The 18,060-nt window shown below is 48.1% G+C and overlaps 1 protein-coding gene across 1 annotated transcript in view; it reads left to right on the top strand.

Moving 5' to 3' along the window:
* Window positions 1–18,060, top strand: part of CPAMD8 (C3 and PZP like alpha-2-macroglobulin domain containing 8) — a 98,547-nt gene that overhangs the window by 24,361 nt on the left and 56,126 nt on the right. The window contains exons 13-19 of the mRNA XM_060094453.1: window positions 1,173–1,301; window positions 8,022–8,205; window positions 9,443–9,615; window positions 10,216–10,365; window positions 10,741–10,902; window positions 12,420–12,562; window positions 16,191–16,253. Of these exons, the coding sequence (XP_059950436.1) occupies window positions 1,173–1,301; window positions 8,022–8,205; window positions 9,443–9,615; window positions 10,216–10,365; window positions 10,741–10,902; window positions 12,420–12,562; window positions 16,191–16,253 (1,004 nt within the window). The remainder of the gene's footprint in view (window positions 1–1,172; window positions 1,302–8,021; window positions 8,206–9,442; window positions 9,616–10,215; window positions 10,366–10,740; window positions 10,903–12,419; window positions 12,563–16,190; window positions 16,254–18,060) is intronic.

The following is an 18,060-nucleotide window of genomic DNA, read 5'->3' as shown; positions in this document are numbered from 1 at the left end:
CAGTGCCCATAGTGGGGGATGTCTGGGTGGGGCCACAGGGGGGAAGATGGGAGGTGATGATGGAGAGGACACTGAGCCTGGAGCAGTGGAGGTAGAATTGGCAGGACCTGGTGTCCCCTTGTCAGGGGAGGGACGAGCAGGAGTGGTAAAGAGGATGTCCCAGCCCTCATCTCTATAGCTGGTGGTAGGCGTGGTGGTCCCACGGACACTGGGATGGTGGGGACAGAAGGCAGCTGAGAATAAATGTGTAGGTGGGAGCCAAGGACACTTGTGGTCACTATGTCCCCTGTGGGTGACATGTCCTTAAAGATTTTTTGTGTGTGTCTGTGGTACACAGGCCTCTCACTGTTGTGGCCTCTCCCGTTGCGGAGCACAGGCTCCGGACGCGCAGGCTCAGCGGCCATGGCTCACGGGTCCAGCCGCTCCACGGCATGTGGGATCTTCCCGGACCGGGGCACGAACCCGCGTCCCCTGCATCGGCAGGCGGACTCTCAACCACTGCGCCACCAGGGAAGCCCACCTTAAAGATTTTTAACAGCCAGGGATCCCCAGGCCACCGACACTTTTTACCACCTGGCTACAAATTTGGAGGTTCCTGCTACCCCACTACCTTACAATTACAGCACCTGTGGACATGTAACATTATATTCATTTCAGGTGTTCAACGTAATGATTTAATGTATGTATATATTGTGAAATGACACCACAGTATGTCCAGTTACCATACATAGTTACACTTTTTTTTCTTGTGATGAGAACCTCTAAGATCTATTCTTTTAGCAACTTTCTCAAATGTACAATACAATATTATTAACTATAGACACCATGCTGTACATTACATCCCCAGGACTGAATTTATAACTGGAAGTTTGTATTTTTTGCAATTACAGTTTTATTATAGCAAAATGATACAAATTAGGACCAACCAAAGAGAGAGACACACATGCATAGGATGAGAGCTGGGAGAGTCCCAAATTTGTAGCTTCGTGTGCTGTCCCCATGGAGTCGGGACACGTCACCCTCCTGACACTACACAGAGCACTGCCAATAGGGATGCTCACTCCCACCTCGGTGTCCACAGTTTTTATTGGGGTTTCATTACATAGGCTTGATTAAGACCCCCTTCCTACACCAAGCATCCAAACCTTGATCAAATACCCTCTCTTCTTTAGACCAAGGTGACAGCACTCGGCGGAAAGCTCGTGGGGGCCCAGTACCTGCCCAGCTACCTCTCCCTCAGCAGCTGGTACTCCCCCAGCCAGTGCTACCTGCAGCTGCAGCCGCCCTCCCTCCCCCTGCAGGTAAGGCTTTCAGGTGTGCCCTTCTCGAGCAGGACGGGGCCCAAGAAGCAGCATGCACGTGCCTCCAGGGAGCCTGCACATGCCCCGGCAGGGTTAATGCTGATGCTGACACAGGAGCCCCATCCCTCCGGCAAGGGGAGTATTCCGTGGAATGAATGCCTGTAATTTATTTATGATGGACATATAGGCCAAGGCCAGGGTTTACTGTGATGTCACCTGCCCTCAGGGTCCTGTTGGCCCTGGTTCCCCACTGTCTGGAGTTTCTTGTGCAAAGGCACCAGAAGTCACCCACCAGACACTTGCAGACACACCGAGTGCAAAGATGAGACGAACTCAGAGCTGGGACTCACATTAGTTCTTCCCAAGTCTATTATTCCACGATCCAAATTAAGTAAGTTGTGTGAAGATGTGTGTGGAAATAGGGATCTGTAAACACTGAGCAGAAAATATGGAGACTTCCCATACACCCACTTCTGCTGCACGCAGTTTCCCTGATTATTACCATCTGTTAAAATTGATGAGCCGCTATTAATAAGTGATTATGAACTAAAGTCCCCAGTGTATGTCAGGGTTCCCTCTTGGTGGTGCACATTTTATGACAAATACACAGTGTCACGTATCCACCGTTACAGTGTCACACAGAATCGTTTCACTTCCCGAAAAATCCACTCTGCTCTATCTATTCATCCCTCCCTCCCTCCAACCCCTGGCAAACGCTGAGCTTTTCACTGTCTTTATACTTTTTCCTTTTCCGGAATGTCATAGAGTCAGAATTATACAGTGTGTGTCCTTTTCAGATTGTCTTTCTTTTTTTTAAATATTTATTTATTTATTTGGCTGCAATGGGTCTTTTTTTTTTTTTTTTTTGACTGTGTTGGGTCTTCGTTGCTGCACGAGGGCTTTCTCTAGTTGCAACGAGCGGGGGCTACTCTTCATTGTGGTCTGCGTGCTTCTCATTGTGGTGGCTTCTCTTGCTGTGGAGCATGGGCTCTAGGCACGTGGGCTTCAATAGTTGTGGCACGTGGGCTCAGTAGTTGTGGCGCATGGGCTTAATTGCTCTGCGGCATGTGGGATCGTCCTGGACCAGGGATTGAACCTGTGTCCCCTGCATTGGCAGGTGGATTCTTAACCACTGCGCCACCAGGGAAGTCCTGTGCTGGGTCTTAGTTGCAGCACGTGGGATCTTTGTTGCCCCTTGCAGGATCTTCATTGTGGTATGTGGGATCTTTTTTAGTTGCGACATGTGGGATCTAGTTCCCTGACCAGGGATTGAACCCAGGCCCCCTGCATTGGGAGTGTGGAGTCTTAGCCACTGGACCACCAGGGAAGTCCCCAGCTTGGCTTCTTTCACTTAGCAATTTGCATCGAACTACCTCCGAGTCTTTTCCTGACTTGAGAGGGGCTTTCATTTTCGTGGTGAATTATATTGCATCATATGGTTTGGATCAACTGCGGTTTGTTTGTCCCCTCACCTATTAAGCGATATATATGTATATGTATGTTTTATAAAGCACTCCATTAATTCCCCTAATTGATGCTCTGTGGGCTGAGCCCGGCTGCCGTGGGTGGTGGCAGGCTTGCCAACATTGCCTCTAGTGGAAACCACTTGCCAATGGGACTCCCAGGCCCTATCAGCCCTGTAAACTTCTGAGATCCCCTCTCCGAGGGTGCTGCCCAGACCCGAGGGGCCCCTGGGATGCAGCTCGGAGGAACTGAGGTGGCAGGGCTGCCTATTCCCTGGGCCTAGTGGCCCTCTGTGGGGGTTATGAGAATGAGAAACTCCAATGAGATCGTGCCCAGCTTGGCTGCACACGCTGTTCTTGTTTTAATACTGTTTAACCATCTGTGCAGCGTAGGGATGCTGGTGTTGGCCACCTTCTTGTGGGGGTGGGAAGGAGTCCTGTGTCGTGTCTGCTGGGACCACTGTTCCCGTAGGCAAGGACTTGGCTGGGCCGCTCAGAGTTTCTTCTTGGAGGGACACCTCTGTCCTGCCTCAGTCAGGTCAGCAGGCGCCAGCTCTCCCCGTCCCAGACTGTCATCGAGGGGCCCTGAGTGTGACCTCAGGGCATTGAGGCAAGAGTGGCCATGCTTGGTGCAGTCCCAGCTCTGTGTTGGGGCCCTTTCTTCTTCCTCCAGCACCAAGGGATGTGCATGGAGGAGCTGCTCTGTAAATGGGGCTGTCACCCCAATATTTTAGGGTTGCTCTGATGCCATGGGGTCAGTTCGTGAGAAGAAGAAAAAGATTTGCACTCTTTCCTTCTTTTTTTTCCCCAACATCTCAAACAGAAAGAGACTTTTGTTTGGGTGTTGTTATAAGGAGGATATTTGCAAGTTTAGAAAGAAATTTTAAAAAAGTATAATAAATAACCATATGCTTTTCACCTAGATTTATGAATTAATATTTTGCCTCCATCCATCTACCCACCCATCCAGCCACCCACCCACTCACCTACCTACCCATCCATCTACCCATCCACCCATCCATCCACTCATCTATTTATCTCTCCATCCACCCATCCACCCACCCATCTACCCACCCCCCACCCATCCACCCATCCATCCATCCTCCCATCTACCCACCCATCCATCTACCCACCACCCATCAACCCATCCATCCATCCTCAACCCACCCATCCACCCATCAACCCGTCCATCCACCCACCCACCCATCCATACATCCACCCATCCATCCATCCATCCATCCATCTATCCTCCATCCATCCATCCATCCACTCATCCACTCACATATCCACCCATCCATCCGTCCTCCCATCTACCCACCCATGCACCCATCATCCACCTACTACCCATTCCCCCACCCATCTACCCATCCAACCATCCACTCACCTATTTATCCATCTATTTCTTTCCACCTTATTTATTTATTTATTTATTTATTTATTTATTTATTATTATTATTATTTTTTTTTTTTTGCGGTACGCAGGCCTCTCACTGTTGTGGCCTCTCCTGTTGTGGAGCACAGGCTCCGGATGCGCAGGCTCAGCAGCCATGGCTCACAGGCCCAGCCGCTCCGCAGCATGTGGTATCTTCCCGGACCGGGGCATGAACCCGTGTCCCCTGCATTGGCAGGCCGACTCTCAACCACTGCGCCACCAGGGAAGCCCTCCACCTTTTTTGACTGCAATATTTGAAAGTAAATTACAAATATGATGCTTCACTCTTAAATACTTGAGCATAATATGTCTTAAAAATAGGGACATTCCTCAACATGACCACAAGGTCATTGTTATATCTAAGAAAATTATATTAACTCAATCATATTGTTTAATTCACAGGCAATATTCAGATTCTCAAAAGTGTCCTCGAGATATAGTTTATATATAGTGTGTATACACACCCATGCATGCCTGCACATATGTGTGAGTGTGCATGTGTGTGCATGTCTTGCAGATGCATGCTTGTGCATGTGCACATGTGTGTGCACTCACCTGTGTGTGCATGTGTGTATGCGTGCATGCATTTTACTCAGGATCAATTTAAAAGTTGCATTTGGCTCTTCTGTGTCTGTAATCGTTCTTGATCTAGAACAGTCTCCCTGCCTTTTCATTGCCATGACTTTTGTAAAGAATTCAAGCCTGTGATCTTGTAGATTATCCCACATTATGAGTGAGATTCAGGTTAAAACATGGTTCTGGCAAAACTACTATGTACGTACTCCTTTTGTTGAGTCCCATCAGGAGGCACAGATTTGGGCAGCCCCATCCTTGCTGAAGCTGATCTTATCCTTGATTTGGGTCTGGTTCCTACCAGCTCTTTCCCTCTGCAGGTGAGGCTAATAAATAATCTGGGTAACACTCTGAGGTCCCTGCCACAGTGTCCTGAGCCCCAGCAACCTTTCACCGAATACCTTTGGCATCTTTGATGATTCTTGCTGTAATCAGTTATCACACTGGCTTTATGATGGATATTCTGATTTCTGCACTTATTATGATTCTGACATTCCTTCTAAATTTATTAGCTGGTAAAAAAAGAACTTGCCCCACTATTATTTTTGCTGTATTGTTGTTTTCAGTGTGCCTATGGACTTGTGAACTTCTAAAAAATTATTCAGTGTGTTATAATCTGTTACCACCATGCTTCCTTTTTTCATTTCAGATTTCGGAATAACTTTAGACTTACAGAAGAGTTGCCCATATAGTGCAGAGAGTTCCTGCATATCCTTCATCCAGCTTTCTTTCCCTAGTGTTTTAAATTGTTTGTCTTTTCGTTTTGTGAGAGTACTTTATATATTTTGGACATTAGACCCTTATCAGATATATGACTTGGAAGTATTTTCTCCCATTCTGTGGGTTGTCTTTTCACTTTCCTGATAGTGTCCTTTGATGCAACAAAGGTTTTTAATTTTGGTGAAATCCAATTTATCTATTATTTTTCTTTTGTTGTTTGTGCTTTTGGTGCCATATCTCAAAGAAACCATTGCCAAATCCAAGGTCATGAAGGTTTACCCCTATGTTTTCTCCTAAAAGTTTATGGTTTTAGCTCTTGTATTTAAGTCTTTGAACCATTTTGAGTTAACTTTTGTATATGGTGTGAGGTAGGGTCCAACTTCATTCTTTTGAATGTGGAGATCCAGTTGTTTCAGAATCATCTGTTGAAAAGACTGTTCTTTCCCCATCAAAAGGTCTTGGCACCCTTGATGAGAATCAATTTGCCACAGATGTTTATTTCTGGACTCTCAGTTCTATCCTATTGATCTATATGTCTGTCCTTATACCAATACCACACTGTCTTGATACTGTAGCTTTGTAGTAAGTTTTGAAATTGGCAAGTGTGAGTCCTACAACTTTGTTCTTTTTCAAGATTGTTTTGGTTATCCTGGATCCTTTGCATTTCCATGTGAATTTTAGGATCAGCTTTTGCACTTGGACAAAAAAGGCCACTGGCACTTTGTTAGGCTTTCCCCTAATGTTACCATCTTATGAAACCATGACACATTTGTCAAAACTAAGAAATCAGCACTGGACATGACTATTAACTAAACCCCGGACTTTATTTGGATTTCCCTAGTTTTTCCAGGCACCTGCTTTTTTTGTTCCAGGATCCCATGCAGGATCTCACACTGCACTTCGTGTCCTCCAGTCTGATGGTTTCTTGGTCTTTCCTTGTCTTTCATGACCTTGACACTCTAGAAGAGTTCATTCGTCTTTCTGCTTCTCCAGTTTCCCAAATTTGGCTGTGGGAGTGAGTACCTTTGGGTCAGCTCCTTAAACAGGTGGGTTCTTGTCTTCAGTGGGAAGTAGAATGACATTTATTAACCACCCACAGTGAACAGGTGTAGTGTTGAGAATGATACATTCATCATTTCATTGGATCCTCAGGACCTTCTGTCCAGGAGATATAACCTTATTTTACACATGGGGAAACTGAGGATCAGAGAGGTGAAGTGACTTGCCCAAGGACCCACAGCGAGAATGATACTCACCACTCACCACCTCAGATTACCCTCCTCTGGGCATTCAGGGTGGCCCAGATGTTTGGGGAGAGTCATGGATTGTAAAACATGGGGCAGAGGAGGGAACCTCTGGGGCAAAAGTCCAGAGAATGACTTCTCATGCAGCCTGTAACCTCATTGTTGGATATGGTCACACTCCAAGCTCTTGGGGAGGTCACAGGACCTGGGAGACCTCAGCTGTAACACAGGGAATGAGGGTAGCTTGGAGGTTAAGCATGGGGCTCTGGCTTCAGCCCTTTGGGGTTTGAATCCTGTCCCCACCACTCGCTGATGTTGGGAAGGGACCAAACCCCCTCTGGAAACTTGGGGATTGTGATAGAACCCAACTCATCAAGTGTATATCCAATGAGAAGTTCCAGCCCATTGCCAGCTCTGGTGCCTGTGAAGTTAGGGAATAGTCCCCAAGACCATCCCCCCCACAACTGCAAAATTTGGGGGGTCACCAAACCACTTTCAGTTTCCTTAATCTCTAGAGGGAGTCACAGAATCACTGAAAGCTGTTAGAATCACAGTTACAGTTTAATACAGTGAAAGGTACAGATTAAAATCAGGAAAGGCAAGAGGATCATAAGGCAGGGGCCAGGTGAGTTCTGAATGTGAACTTCCAGTTGTCCTGCCCCGACAGAGTCAAGGACAGTGTTGCTTTGCCGGCAACAATGTGTGACTACATGCATGGTGTACTGCCAACCAGGGATGTTCACCTGAGCCTCAGTGTCCAGGGTTTTTATTGGAGGTTAGTCACATAGACATGGCTGACCACCTGCCTGGCTGACCCTAGTCTCAGCCCGTCCAGAGGGCAAACTGATACAGTGTGGCCCAATGTCCCTACCATAAATTATATTGTTAGTATCTGGTGTGGCCCCAGACCCCAGGTAAACAAAGATTCATCAGGCAGGACATTTCAAGGCCTTAAAGATCACCTTCCAGGAGCAGGGGACAAAGGCCAGACCTCCCTTAGGCTAGGTTCAGATCCTTACTACACTGCCCTCACTGAGAGTTTCCATACCTTTATCATGTTTCATCCACAGCACAGCCCCATTTACAGAGCATCAGCTGAGGTTGCCATGGGGATGTGGCCACAGCCAGGACCAGATGCTGAGCACTCAGCTCTGAAGCCAGTGCTCCTCCCTCAGCTTTCTTGGCCCCCCTGTGGCCCCACAGTGGCCTTCTCCCTAGGGTAGGCTGTGGCATTGGTGCTGGGCTGTGGGTGCCAGGCATGGCTCCCCACGCTACATGTCTCCCACAGGTCGGGGAGGATGCCCATTTCCCAGTGAAGTCCACGTGTCCCTGCAATTTCACTCTGTACTATGAGGTGGCTGCAAGGGGCAACATTGTGCTCTCGGGCCAGCAGCCTGCCCACATCACCCAGCAGAGAAGCAAGCGGGCAGCCCCGGAGAAACCCATCCGCTTAATGCATCTTTCCGAGACAGGTGAGCTAGGCCACAGGCTGGAGGTTCCTATATTCCTTCTGAACCATTGAGACTGGGGTGGGCGCCCCAGCAAGGAGGAGTAGGCAGGGTGCAGCCAGGAGGGGGGAGCTGCCTCAAGGTGGAGGGCACATGTCCCAGGCAAGACCAGGTTGGGCCCAGGAGGTTGGGCAGTGACCAGCTGTTGGAGGCAGCTCGTCTTGAGGATGCCATGGGCTGGGCCCCTGCACAGGCCCATGCTGTGCCAGGTTGCCATCTGCCAGGCCCCTTCTACCTTTGCCCAGACTGATTCCCCATTTAGGGGTCCTTCTTTTCCCTCTCCTTGACTCCACATGTTCCTCAAAAGACCCACCTCCTCCCCTGGGTCTTCCCGGCCCCCTCCTCTTCACAGCCCTTCTGCCTAAAGCAGGACCCCCTAACTAGGGACTATGGACACTTGCAGGATATTCTTTGTGATGGGGCCTGTGCTGTGTACTGTAGGGTGCTGAGCAACATCCCTTGTCGACCCCCACTAGATGCCAGTGGCAATCCCTCTACACACAGTATGACAACCTAAAATGTCTCCAGATATCACCAATGTCTCTGGGGGGAAAAGTGACTCCTGGGTGTGAATCACTGAGATAGATAGATAGATAGATAGATAGATAGATAGACAGACAGATTCATAGATAGAATCATCAATAGATAAATTGATAGATGGATGGTTAGATAGAGTCATGGATGGATGGATGGATGGATGGATAGTTAGATGGATGATGGATAGGAGGGCAGGCAGACAGGCAGACAGTAGGTCAGACAGGGTCTCTCTCATCCAAGTCACTTTCTCATCCTCCACACTACTGATGTTTGGGGCCGGATTATTCTCTGTGGGGCTGTCCTGTGCATTGTAGGGTGTTGGATAGCATCCCTGGCCTCCACCCACTAGATGCCAGTAACACCCCCAAGTTGTGACAACCAAAATTACCACATGTCCCCTGGGGAATAGCACTGCCATGGTTGAGAACCACTGGCCTGAATGGTGCTTTGGATATTGTGCACCCACATCCTCTTGGGTTTATCTTCCCTTCTGAGTGAAATAACAGGGGATGTGAGTATCCATGGAGTAGTTGCCCTGGGCCAGCCCTGGGCTGGCATCTCTTCGTGCTACACCCTATGTAACCCCCAGGGCAACTGAGGCATCAGTGCTTCTACTGTGGGATGCTGAGTTTTCACGTCTCTCCCAACCTTTGACTTGTCTAAGAGCCCTCTCCAGCCCCAGCAGCAGAGGTCAGTGTGTGCGTGACCTCTCTCCGGCTGACCGTGACCCCCAGCATGGTCCCCCTCGGCCGCCTGCTGGCCTTCTACGTCAGGGAGAATGGAGAAGGGGTGGCTGACAGCCTCCAGTTTGCTGTCGAGACCTTCTTTGAAAACCAGGTAGATCATCGGGAACCAAACTGGAGGAGGGAGAGGAGATGGGCAAGAGTCATCAGGGCTGAGGGCCCCAGGGTGTCGAGGCTGGGGTGGACTGTGCACAGCTGCCAGTCAGACTTCACATAGTACAACAGGCAGGACTCTTAAGGGTTGCCCTACCTTCAGGATCCTAAGTTGCGTCTTTACTGGAGATCCTCCAAAACTCACCCAGATGGGGATTGCATTCATTACACACAGGAAAAGTGGTCAGCTGTTCTCTGTCCCTGCTGGGCTCCAGACCTAAGGGACACCACTCACATCCCCCCAAACGGGCTCCGCCCCCCACATCCTCTCCCTGCACCCTCCCAAACTGGCTGCAACATATCCTCTGTCACTGCCCATCTCCCCACCTCTCTTCTCCCCTCCCATCTTCTGCGCAGAATGTACCAGTTGCACCAGCCTAGTTCCCGTCATTCAACCTCCCATCCTTGTCCTCATCTGGGCAGCAAAGCCAGGGTCCCAGCTGAGCTGGCGAGGACCGACTCTTGGAGGGCAGAGAGGGTGAGTGGGTGGGTCTGGAGAGTTTGGCCAAGCTCCTGAGTTTTCTGCTGTGTTTGGGTCCAGGTTTCACTGACATATTCAGCAAATGAGACCCAACCCGGGGAAGTCATCGATCTGCGGGTCAGGGCTGCAAGGGGCAGCTGCGTGTGTGTTGCTGCGGTTGACAAGAGCATCTACTTGCTCAGGTCTGGGTTTCGGCTGACTCCCACCCAGGTGAGCAGGGGCCCTTGGGCGCTGGGCTCCAGCATCTTCACGGGCGTCTCTTCCTTTCCAATAACTGAAAAGCCCCGTATATATCAAGATTGTCTCTCTTCACTGGGTTCATTCTCAGCAAACCCCATCCTTGTCACTGTTTGGGTGCAGTTAAAAGATCTTGGAGTCAAATCCAATGTGACGTTGTCCGGGTCCCACCTCTTCAGCCCCGCGCTGCCCATCTTAAAAATGGGTTAATGCCACCAACTCCTGTCTTCTAAGATTGGTTCCAAGTGATACATGTGAGAGGATGTTGAGATGGGAGCATGCCAGGCCAGTTTGGGTTGAAAAGAAACCCTCAGTTGACCAGCAGTTACTGCTCCCCTTTGTTTGTAGGTTTTCCGGGAATTGGAAGATTATGATGTTTCTGATGCTTTTGGGGTGTCCAGGGAGGATGGGCCCTTCTGGTGGGCTGGGCTGATGGCCCGACGACGCCGGCGCTCCTCCATCTTCCTGTGGCCCTGGGGCGTCACCAAGGACTCCGGGTTTGCCTTTGCCGTAAGGAGAGGTGGTCTTGGACCCCACCGCCCCCTTCTGAGCTCCTTTTCCTTTGAAACAAAGGGTCTCTGGGTACAGAGATGGGTTGGGGTGGAAGTTTCCAAACTTTTAGCATTGCAGACTCTTTTTTGATTCTCCCCAGTGGAAGCTCATATGTGGACCCTCCCAATTTGCAAAACGGACGAGAGCAGAATGAGTATCCATTGATAACTTGAACTTGTTCTGGAGCAATGACGATGAAAATGCTTTGGTGGAAGGAAAACCTACACTATGGGTGCAGGTGCCATGTTCTCAGGTGGTGGCCTCACCCTTGCTGACATTTATAGCTCAAATCTGTCCTCTTCCTTCCTGGCTCCGGGGACCAGGGCGCTGCTGGAGATGCAATACACACAAATGTCATTCTAGTCCACTTTAGCATGCTGGCGGTCTCTGCTCAAATGCATGAGGGCACTTTTCATCCCAGGTTTTAAATCATTTAAAAGGCGTCCTTGGGAATCCTCTGGTGGTCCAGTAATTAGGACTCTGTGCTTTCACTGCTGGTGCCTGGGTTCAATCCCTGGTCGGGGAACTAAGATCCTGCAAGTCCTGTGGCATGGCCAAAAAATAAAAAATAAAAAAAATAAATAAATAAAAGGCATCCTTTTCCTCCCATTTTTATTATGGAAAATTTTCAAACATACAGAAACGTTGAACGAATTAGCGAACACCTGTAGATCCACCACTTGGATCCCACAGTTAACATTTTGCTGTATCAAATATATATACCAATATATATACATATATATTATTTTTTTATTAAATAATTTTTTGATGTGGACCATTTTTAAAAGTCTTTATATTGAATTTGTTACAACTGCTTCTGTTTTATGTGTTTTGGTCGTGAGGCACGTGGGATCTTACCTCCCCGACCAGGGATCAAACCTGCACCCCTTACACTGGAAGGTGAAGTCTTAACCACTGGACCACCAGGGAAGTCCCTATATTATAACAGTAATAACTACAGCCCACAGTCATTGGCTCTTGGTCCGGATTAGGCACTGCACCAATTGATTTGTTTTAAATAGAGGTGAAATTCACATAGCAGAAAATTAACCCATTTTAAAGTGAACAATTCAGTGGCATTTAGTACATTCACAGTGCTGTGCAAACCAGCACCTCTGTCTAGTTCCAGAACATTTCCATCACCCCAAAAGGAGACCTGTCACCATTAGCAGTCACTCCACACCCACCCTCCCCCGGCACCTGGCAACCACTGATCTGCCTGTGGCTTTGGACATCTCATATAAATGGAATCATACAAGATGTGGCCTTTTGTGCCTAGACCACAAACGCACTGGCCTCCCCTCTGCTCTGCCCTGGATGGTTACTGGGTCCCATGACCCCCTTAGTCCGTGTCACCAAGCCTGGAGAGAGAACTGACTCCCTCAGGGCTACGCAGCAGTGATGTTGGGGCAGTGACCTCTGGGACTACACTGTCCACTTCCCCACTGTGGGTCTGGGCATTGTCTGTTGCCTAGGAAACAGGACTGGTGGTGATGACAGACCTGGTGAGCCTGAACCACCGGCAAGATGGCGGTCTGTACACTGATGAGGCTGTCCCTGCCTTCCAGCCCCACACAGGGAGCCTGATGGCAGCAGTGTCCTCCAGACAACCCCCCAGGTAATTGCCACTGCCTCGAGCAGGGTTGTCTAAACTCATACTGTTGACATTTGGGGCTGGATCATTTTCTGCAGTGAGGCTGTCCCACGCACTGTAGGGTGTTGAGTGGCATCCCTGGTCTCCACCAACCAGATGCCAGTAACCCCCCGCCCCTACCCCCAGTTGTGACAACCAAAAATGTCTTCAGACATTGCCCAATGTCTCCTTAGGGCCAGACTCACCAATGGCCTAGTGGGCTGGGGCACTGAGCACTTTGGCCCTGCTTCCCCTGGTCCTTGGACCCATCCAAGTGCATGGAATTGGGGGTTGGGGGTACAGAAGAGAAGGAAGGTGTAACAGGGGAGCAGATCTGCCTAGGGACAGACAAATTGGGGCAGGGTGGGAAACTGTGGCTTGATCCTCCCACTCCCAGAGACTCTGCTTAGAAAATTCTTTCTATTACCCTTTCTCCTTCCTCCCACCATTTCCTCCTTCCTTCTCTTCCTCTCTCTTCCCCCTTCCCCTCCAATTCTTTACCTTTTGGAGTTAGACACCAAGTAATTACTTTTCAGTCTTTCTTATTTTATTTTATTTTATTATTTTATTTTTATTTATTTATTTTTTTTTGCGGTACGCAGGCCTCTCACTGTTGTGGCCTCTCCCGTTGCGGAGCACAGGCTCCGGACGTGCAGACTCAGCAACCATGGCTCACGGGCCCAGCCACTCTGTGGCTTGTGGGATCTTCCCGGACCAGGGCACGAACCATGTCCCCTGCATCAGCAGGCGGACTCTCAACCACTGCGCCACCAGGGAAGCCCTCAGTCTTTCTTATTTTAAATCAAATGTTTAAGCCTCAGAGTGTTGCTTTGGCTGCACCCAAGTTGTGCTATGAAGTGTTTCCATTATTGCTGGCTTCCAAGTAGATTCTTACTATAGCAGAAAAATTGATTTGCCCAGATGTGGCAAATGACTTACCCAGATGTGTTTTCAATTTTCAAGTGATTTTTAAAATTATTATTATTTTATGTGTTTTATAAATTTGTGCCAGATGTGCATCATGGCCAGCGAACATGGTCTGTATGATATCCACTATGGTCAACAAACACAGTCTGTATGATACCCATCATCTGGTTTTTATTTTGGGGACTGGCTATGTGGTATATGGTCTGTTTTTGTAAATGCTCATATCTAGTTGAAAAGAATGTCCAAGCTCCTGTCATTGGGTATAGGATTCTCTATGAGTACTTTTGGTCAAGTCTATGGTAGATGGTGCCCAAACCCTCCATATCCTTGCTCATTTTGTTTCTTTGCTAACTTACCAATTACTGAGAGAGAGGAGTTCACATCTCCCGCTTTGTCCCTGGTCCCAATGGAAACCTTTGTTTCACAGGAGATAGTGTTTCTTATTCTCTCCTGTCTTTCCCTTTGTCCCCTCCCTTCTGCTCCCCCATCACCCACCTGTCTTCTTTCCCACCTTCTTCATTCTCTGCCTCTCCCACTAGCTCCTCAACTCCAGCCAGCTTGGGGAGGGGTAGGGTGTTTTGAAGACCTTGCCTTTTCACTCTCTCTGAATTTAGGGGTGTGTAGGCTGGGAAAGGGGAGGCAGGCCTTGGATGTACCCTTTCCTGCCAACTCATTCAGTGAGAAGCACAGAACCAAGTGGGCCAGGGATGGGGTCAGTGTGGTTAGCAGTGCCCCAGCATCTGGGTCTCTTTGGAGACCTTGAGGGTGGCACCCAGACTCCTTAGCCCTTGTTCTGAGCCAGATGTGGCCCAGAGGATCTCCCATCCTGGCAGTCCTGTCTATGAAAGCCCTCTTCTTATTTCAAGCCCTCTCTGCCCAGATTGGGAACCTTCCCAGTCCCCTCAGTCTCCTCTGCAGTGGTTTCTGGATACCTGAATCCCCTAGGTTCTTCCTGCCCAAGTCACACATTTAACAGGCCCACAGGGGTCCTCGTTTCCAAACTCCACATCAGGGCATAGGCAGACCACGCTCCCCCTATGGTACTTTGGACACACACGAAGGCATTTCTGAGATGTGGTTGAGTGAGGAGGTGGAATATTGGCCCCTGAACATCCTTCAGCCAGACACTACTCTGGAAGCCTGGAGCCTCCCATGTGCATGCCTCCTGAGAGCTTGGCCTGAAGTGGATATGCAAGCAGCCTCGAAACCCAAAACCTCAAAGGGAATTGTAAATCCCAATGCAGAAAGGCGTAAGAAATGCCTTAAAAAGCAAGTGTTTGTGCCTTTTTGTAATTGGATAATGCATCCTTATTCTGAAGGATATTTTTATTAACCATATGCATGTGGTTCAATTATTTTTCAAAGAGTATGAAAGGGTATATAATGAAATGGAAGTCTCCCTCCCACCTCCAGATCCTCCGTTCCCTTCTAAGAGGCAATAATGGTCAATAATTCCTTAGATATCCTTCTTGAAATTTTCTGTGTATACACAAGGATTTTTTTAAAAAAACGCAATGGGAGAATACTATAATACTGTTCTGTGCCTTCCTTTTTAAAGTCAGCGATAAACCTTAGAGTCCATTTCATACCAGTACATATATACTTACCTCACCCTTTTTCACTGACATGTAATATTCCACTGTGAATGTACTATCATTTGATTAACCAAACGCCCTATTGATGGAGATTTTGGCTGTTTGTTATTTCTCACAGTGCTGCAGTGAACCACACCATAGTCTGTCTTCGCACATGTGTCTGTGGTTAATTTCAGGGTTCATCCCTGGGAGAGGTAACCTCAGGTTGAAAGAGATATGAGCATTTTTAATCTTGAAAAGTTTTGCCAGATGTCAAGTAGGGCTTATTAATATTATTTTTTTAAGAATAGGACAGTCCCTGGACTTCCTTGGCAGTCCAGTGGTTAAGACTTCGCCTTGCAGTGCAGAGGGTGCAGGTTCGGTCCCTGGTTGGGGAGCTAAGATCCTACCTGCCTCGGGGCCCAAAAACCAAAACATAAAACAGAAGCAATATTGTAACACATTCAATAAAGACTGTAAAAAAGAGAATAGGACAGCCCCTGAGGAAGGTGGGCTATGAGGCTTCTGAGGATAAACCAAGAATGAAAGCACATGAAAGAATGTATATATGTATAACTGAATCACTTTGCTGTACTTCAGAAACTAAACTAACAACATCGTAAGTCAACTATACTTCAATTAAAAAAAACTAAAAAAAAAAAAGTGAAAGCACAGAGGAAAGGGGAAAGGGGATAGGAGAGCTCTACGTAATGATGCAGAAAAACATGGCAAACCCAGGGAGGGAAATTAACAAAGGAGAGGACATGGGGTGGTCCCTGTGGCCCTTCTTACCTTCTGAATTCAGGATGCGAGGCACCACTGTCATTTTAAGAAGCCTCTGTCAAGCCTTTGATGCCTCGCTTTTACTAGTCCTAATCAAGTAGAATGTTAACCCTGCCAGTTGAAAGAATTAACACATTATGTCCTATTAGAGTAGAATACTAACCTTTCCAGGTCAGAGAATTAAAACGTGTAGAATATTAAGCTGCTGGGTAAGAGAACTAACATGTTATAGGCTAATCAAGTAGAATGTTAACCTGCCAGGTAACAGAATTAAGTTATGTCTGTGAAACTTTCATCATTTCTTTCTTTTTTTAAAAAAATTTTCATAGAGCAGAGAAGAGGAAAAGGACCTACTTCCCTGAAACATGGATTTGGCACTGTATCAACATCAGGTACAGTATGATTTCTTTCCTTTGCTGCCTTTGTGGGCTGACTCAGAGGCACTCATGAAAGATGGTTCCCAGTCGGTTTGCCTGGAGATCTGACACCAACATCTGAGTAAGACATTGGGCATCCTTTTCTAACACATAAAACTCAAAGCTATGAAGTCAGCCCCAAATCCCTCTGCAGCCTCAAACATCTGCCCATGAAATATGAAATTTGAGGGCTTCATGCCTCTTAACAACTCCCTCTTGGGGTAACTCTATCCGCTCTGTTTATATAACGAGCTCATTAAAATGATTACAGTTCCCTGGAACATGAACTCAATTCCACCCACCCAACCCCTCCTCGCTCCTCAGGGGACTCAGGCTCCTGCCCGCAAAACAGGCTGCTTCTCTCAGCACATTTCCTTTCTACATTGTTTTCTCTTTTAGTTCGCCTTGAAGCAGCAGTGCTGTGCTAAATTCTTGCCAGATGCAGTTGGCTTTTTTCTTTCAATGCTTAGTGTCAGAAGGTAGTGGTGACTTGCCCTGGGAAACCAGTTAGGCATGAAAGTTCAGACCCTGGGGCTAGTGGGTTGGCCAGCGGGTGGACCTACTGCTGAGCTGGGGTCCCCTTCTTGGCATGAGATGCCATGGTACACGCTCAGCACAGAACCAAGCACTCAGCTGGGGGTTTCTCAGGCTGCTTTCATGGATGTGCCTGTCCGCATTATGGGCAGTCTTCCCCGCTGGTCAGAACAGAAGCTGATTACTGCGTTTTGTTCTGGGAGTCCAGATTTAAGATGGGCTGTCGGTCCATCATCAAAGATGTACAGAAAGTAAAAATGTATCTATTTTCTGTGTGCTGGGTGATGTTTTGGGTGCTGGGTAGTGTTTTTGGTGCCAGGGATGGCACCTTGAACAAGGCAGATAGGGTCCCCTCACGTGTAGAATTTATGTTTTATGCCCCCAAAGGCTTCATGCTTCAGTAGGGCCAGTGTTCTCATGGAGGGCTTGGCCCAGGGCTTTGGAGGAAGTAGAGGGACCCTTTGGGGAAGGTAGAAAGACTCCCGGGGCAGGTGGAGCCCAAGCTGGGTCCCACAGGATAGATAAACAAGAAGGGGGGAAGGATATCCAGGAGGCGGGACCAGCATGGGCAAGAGTTGGGGCATGGGAGAGGCTGGTGATTTTCACATGGTTGGGATGAGGCAGGTGGGGCCAAGAGGACGAGGCAGGGAGTGTGACGGCCGTGTGGTCTGTGGTGGGGGTGTGGAGAGCCACAGAGGGTTGCTGGGAGGCATTTGGGATTTGAGACGGTCTCTCTCCCTCTGTTGGCTGGAGCAAGGATGAGTCAGAGAGTACAGATCTGAGACCAAGGAGGAGGTTCTTGCTGGGCCCAGGCAAGGACCCGTCAGCTCTTTTTGTTTTTTCTTTTCTAATTTTTAAAATTGGTAAAATACACGTAACATAAAATTTACCACCTTAACCATTTTTAGGTGTACGGTTCAGTGGTAATAAGTGCGTTCGTATTGTTGTGCTGCCATCACCACACTCCGTCTCCAAAACTCTTTTCATCTTGCAAAACTGATACTATGTCCCCATTAAATACTAACTCCTCAATCCTCCCTCCCCTCAGCCCCCTAGCGTCCACTCTTCTACTTTTTGTCTCCATGAATCTTACTGCTCTAAGGACCTCATGTAAGTGGAATCATGTAGTATTTGTCCTTTTGTGACTGACTCATTTCACTTAGCATGGTGTCCTCATGGTTCATCCTTGTTGTGGCATGTATCAAAATTTGCTTTCTTTTTAAGCCTGAATAGCATTCCGTTGTATGGG

This window comes from Mesoplodon densirostris, chromosome 3, assembly GCF_025265405.1.
Source record: "Mesoplodon densirostris isolate mMesDen1 chromosome 3, mMesDen1 primary haplotype, whole genome shotgun sequence".
NCBI lineage: Eukaryota > Metazoa > Chordata > Mammalia > Artiodactyla > Ziphiidae > Mesoplodon > Mesoplodon densirostris.
The sequence above is the reverse complement of the archived record's forward strand: the minus strand, read 5'-3'. Positions and strand labels throughout refer to the sequence as shown.